This window comes from Varroa jacobsoni, unplaced genomic scaffold (assembly GCF_002532875.2).
Source record: "Varroa jacobsoni isolate VJ856 unplaced genomic scaffold, vjacob_1.0 scaffold_1279, whole genome shotgun sequence".
In the NCBI taxonomy this organism is placed as follows: Eukaryota; Metazoa; Arthropoda; class Arachnida; order Mesostigmata; family Varroidae; genus Varroa; species Varroa jacobsoni.
Genome location: NW_019214181.1, coordinates 64,916 through 70,485, shown reverse-complemented (window position 1 = coordinate 70,485; position 5,570 = coordinate 64,916). Strand labels below are relative to the sequence as shown.

Sequence of the window (5,570 nt, the reverse complement as noted above, 5' to 3'; positions counted from 1 at the left end):
GTGTCTATGAGGCATACACTATAACGCCAGACTGGATCCGCCCTGAACTGTACACACGCTTTTAGATACAAGGAGCGATGAGCAAAGACTTAGATCTGCTATTGTCAGAGCATGGCAGTTACGCCATGTCACTCAAGAGGGTGGAGTTGTCGGTACAATGACAATGAATGCGCCGTTATAGCCGTTACGACAGACTCTCGATAAGTATACACATACATAAGCATTGACTATGTGTTCTGCGGGAAAAGATCTAAGCGTGTAAATTATTGGCGTGATGTTACTAGGACTAGCAGGGCAGATGCCAAGGCTTTTTAGGAATCTGTATTACAGTATTATGCACAGGCCAACGCGTCAGACGTTCCATTTTGGATAAAGTAAAGCGTCGTAATCATTAGCAATTATATGAAAAATGAATAGGAGAAAATTAATAGGCATACGTTATAGTTCTCTGTTTCATTATGTGTGTTATGCTTTTAGAGCTGAGAGATTACCCGCTATGGATGCTTTTCTGTATTGAACAATATCTGTGCTTTTTGCACCTCAATTTCAGATGCCGGCAGGGGCAGAGCACATTCTCGAGTCCTATTCTATGGATACTGAAGGTCGAAGCCTGATAACCAAGACGTTAACTTTCACGCTTACACCATCGCACCTTTGGCGGGGTGAAATGAAGTTGCGTTGCAATTCACTTATTCGCGTAGAATTCAATGTTAGCAGTGAGGAAATCAAGCTTAAGAATAAGGGGACACATGTCGAAACATCCGCGAGTCTGGACGGTCCAATTGTGACAGGATTGCAGAAGTCGTACCGTTATCCGTCTGATCATGTGAAACTCAGTTGCCGGACCGAGACCTACCTCAATTCAGATCGAAGCCCAGTGCGACTCATGTGGCTTCTCAATGAGAAAGAGATCACGGGCTCGAAACTGGTATACACTACTCAAAAGATGCAGGACAATACGACGCATACATTCCACGAGCTTAGTCTCCGACTCAACGATCCGGCTTTCCCGATGATCGGCAAGGGCCAGGACACCAAACTGAGATGCGTGTCGACAGAAGAAATCGAGTTTAGTCAGAACGCCGTACGTGTTCTTCGACTACGTGAACACTACTCATCGGGAGCCTCATCCGATTCGGCGTTGGCGCTTCAAAACCACGAGAATCGGATACTCAGTTTTCTGGCCGCTGCATACTACACCTTTGTAAGCACTCCACATTCAGCAGGCTCAAGGCCATCGTCCTGTATTGCTATAACAGTGACAGTTGTGCTGTTAGTCTCAGCGTTCTGTCGAAGTTTGTAAGCGTGACCGCATTGAAAAATTTGATGCTCATAGAAAGGCACAGTTCCACGGGCCGTCCGATTTCTACGGGTCTGCGATTATGCACAGATACCGACGACATCGAGTACCATCCATAGAAGTTAGAATCCGTTTTAGACTGACTGATTGACTGACGATATCCACGTACATCTGAAATGGTCAACTAATAAAAACGCTACCATACGAGGCACAAAGCAAATATGGCTGTCATGTGCTACTGCTGCGTTTGCTAGTTCAAATTTATGTCAGATTAAAAATACTTCATTCAGCTCTACAAAGGCTTTCGGCCTGCCCGAGAATCAAGCAAATGGTGTTCATTTTTGAAAATAATGATCTACGGACTAACAAGGAACTGCCCCTTTTTTTCTGTTTTTACTATGATTCCATATAATACACAATGCAAAAGAACGGTTAGTAAGTCTCTTTACTCACACGACCCGTGTATTGTTTAACGCGGCTCTAAACAACGATCTGGCTTATTCAGACTGAAGGTTCGACTAGCCGGTTCTGCACACAAACTAAGACAATAATTGACAAAAACAAATCATATCTTCTAACGCTCGCCGATCTGAACGGCAGCGTGCGACAAAAGATGTAACACTAACATTCACAAAACGCTAAGTTGTCTAGATTCGATATAGGCGTGCAGTGAAAATCATAGCACGAGACAGCAACGCCAAAAACCACGAAGACAATACTATCGCTGACGACAAGAAGAATGGCCAGTAACAAAAAAAAAAAAAGCACAAAGAGATAAGGGTGCACGCAAACGAAACTATTCTATTCTTTCGAGGCAAGCACGATACACTCACTGCACGAGCTAAAAGTGTACGAGCTGTCAGCCATAACAAAGGCAGGGAGTTCAATACTGTTAAACGAGAACCCGTTTTTGCGCACCAAGCCGGCCTTTGGGGATATATCGAATGGCCGTACTCTGGTCGGATGTTTCACATATTCAAGTAATGATGCGTGACTGAATCTATGTATTGTTGCGCAACGTATGGAAAAAACATCATCATCTCTCAATAGATGTGCAACCGTGTGTGCATGCGTGTTCTAGATAGATATAGCAACAAAGAAAATGGTGGAAAACGGCACTTTTCATGGAAAATAATTGTCCTTAATACAGGTAGCTTCAAAATAGTCAAAGAATTAGAAATCTTTCAAATACTATCTCCTTGAACATGTAAAATAAGAATTAACACAGTGACAACTGACATACGTAGTACGCGCGTAATTTCCCATCTAAATATATTATATATAGTATCTGCGATTTCTCTCAACTCTTCCGAGCGGTTAGTTACGTGGTGTAAAATCACACTCGAATGTATTATAAAGGAAAGAAATTTTTGGCGTTTCGTGACTTTGGAAAAATACGTCTAACGGTGCGCGGTAGACTCAGGTATTGCGGCATAAGCACTTTGAGGCAAGACCCGAGTCATTAACACTTAAGCGATAGATAATTGCAAAATCTTATTATTGTGAAGGAACCCTTAGAATTTCTCAAGCAATCTTTTCACCCACTATATATATATATATATATATATACATACACGTTCCAACGAATGTTCTGAAGCCTCTAAACGTATGTGTTGATTTTTTTTATTTCATCAAAAAGACTCATGTGTCAAGCTTGCTAGAAAGGCTTGACGCTGTTTTTAGACGGTATTATAGAAAAAACAAGAAAACATCACCGAGTGTCAGCCCACGTGACCAAAGACAATTTAATCTTCTTCCGCACAACGATAAGGCTGAACGTTAATGCTGCTTTATTTCTGAGCTACAAAAACAGTGTTGTTCGATGCAGATTCTCTTCCCTGGCCACGCGTTCTATCTAAGTCATGTAAAATATCTTGTTCCATTATTACCACTATGCTTACCCATTATAATTATCATCATTAATTATCGTATTGCTGTTGAAAGTAATGTAATGAAACGATGGAAATATCTCATTATTTGCGCTTACAGTGTACGAAAAAAATCTCTGTGTACACGTCCATGTACCCATACGATGACCCAGTCTAAATTGAACCTTTTGTACAGTGGCAAACGTTGCGTACGCCTAGAATTTTTCCGATGGCGCCATATCTATAAAAATAGGTAATTACATCATATTATTTATGCGAACGTCGTCCGTGTTATTACTATGTCCGTATATACCATCCTATTACAAGATACGTACACGATTTGCTATCCCTGTGATACGCTTGTGATACGGCCGATCAACAGCCGTAGTTATTATTATTAATGCCGATACGACGAGGTCACAACAACGATGATGATTATTAAGGCTTCGTCCTATTGCTAGCAATTTACTTGGTGGACATACGTAAGGAATAGGGTCACACCAACCGTAAAGCTGTCATCGGCTATGTAAGATAAAAGTCAACAAATATATAGGCACATAAGCACACGTTAGAAATCTACCCTAGTAAACAACGGCTTGGACAGTTCGAACAACAAAAACCTCAACGCTTTGTAATATAATGATGATGCGTTCTATGCCAAAGATAGGTACTACGAGCACTTTCATAACGTCCTACGAAGTATGGCTAGAGCCTCGTAGATAAACATATTAATAACATAAAAACAGCAACAGGACTCTGCAACCGATGTCTCGGTAACAAGCGAACGACTGCGTCTCGAAAAGAACACACAAATAGATTTGTGTTGGCGACAGACGATGGTGGTATACAGCCAACTGTTGACTCATTCAAACAAACAAACAAACAAACAAACAAGAAACATAAATAACAAATCGTAATGCATATGTAATGAAAACGCTAGCGAAGAGAAAAATGCCGTCATGGGTATGGTTTAACGGAAAATTGCCACTGACAGAGGATGTAACAAAGGAAGTTCTTCTATAACAAAGGCAGAAATAAATGTATAAATTATAATGTCCACTGTGATGTTATTGTTTGTTAAGCGTCAATATTAACGTATATTCCGATCAGCTTAAAGTGATATGGCAGTATTAAAATTCATTGCAAATTGATCGTCGTAGTTTTGATCGACGTTTCCAGGAGATCGGTTAGACAAGAGGCACACCTTTCCCCCTGGAACGGAATACAGGGGGTTGCAAAAATCAAAATTTTGATATTGGAAATAGCCGTGCTTAGTCGACGTAGTTTTTCTGTTACAGCATAATATTTCGATGTGTAAGAACTTCCTCAAATGGGGTTTGCCCTAAGTCTATTGTGAATTCTACCGACAGCTACTTAGGGTTCGCTTCACTTTACTGTCCCTATCGTCTTTTCGAATAATCATATGGATCCATAACAGGGTTACAGTGAAAATTAGGTCCATCTAAATACTGCAGACTTTAATCAGCGATTCGCTGTTAGCTTAGATTTTAATTTACAATTCACATTCATAGCTATTGATATTTTTGCGGCCACAGCCAATAAACGTGTTTCTCGGCTATTTCCCATAAACAACATCGATCAAGCCACTATGGTACGATGTCTAAAAGCATGTTAAAAGGTTGTTGACCCGCGGTTGGCTCTCAGCTGCTACCCCCGGTACATTGAATCACCCCGGACCTCATCCGTGAAGTATTACTACGGGGGTTACTCAAGAGGAGGCCTACGGCACAGTTGGGCCCACTTCAGTCCCCTGCCAAAACCCGCGAAGAGCGGAGTTACATTGCAGAGCATCAGGCCCATTGTGAGTTATTATACGCCAACTCTTTTCATCATTTGTTGTCCATCTTGTCTAGTGCCGTTGACACTACTATTTTCTTGGCTATGTGGCATTTTTATCGTAAAGTTATGTTAATTCTGTCGTTATCTATCTCTACCCAAAAACGACTGAAGCTCTCTTGAGTGTGTGATATCCAACTTACCGTACGCTCGTTGCTTTGACCTTTGAAGAGTTTTTATGAAGCGAACAACGTAAGCCTACTGGTCTACATGCACAGATGTCTGCCACAAATGTAAAATCCGTATACATTTTTGTTTTAAAACTGTGCACTTCAGCCATTTCCTAAGGAGAAATTACTGACACTCTTGTTAGAAAAAATATCGTTAAGTTAATTATACACTCGTGTTAATTACACTCATAGTTAACTGTTTCGTTTATTATTATGTAATCATCAATAGATTTCGATCCCAAATAGAAGATTTTAGCTATTGCGAATCTGTGGGGTCCTTGATAAGAACCAAAGTAGCGGCAATAAACAGTTGAAGCTGTCAGGATATGGAAGTGCGTTACTCTGAGCAGTAGTTGTTTTGCAACTAGCTTAGAC

The 5,570-nt window shown here is 40.8% G+C and overlaps 1 protein-coding gene across 1 annotated transcript in view; it reads left to right on the top strand.

The window, feature by feature from the left end:
- LOC111268379 (uncharacterized) overlaps positions 1-4,225 on the top strand; it is a 45,735-nt gene extending 41,510 nt beyond the window's left edge. Inside the window, exon 5 of the mRNA XM_022847354.2 lies at positions 551-4,225. Coding sequence (XP_022703089.1) covers positions 551-1,303 — 753 coding nt within the window. The 3' untranslated portion in view covers positions 1,304-4,225. The remainder of the gene's footprint in view (positions 1-550) is intronic.
- Positions 4,226-5,570: the final 1,345 nt, after the last annotated feature.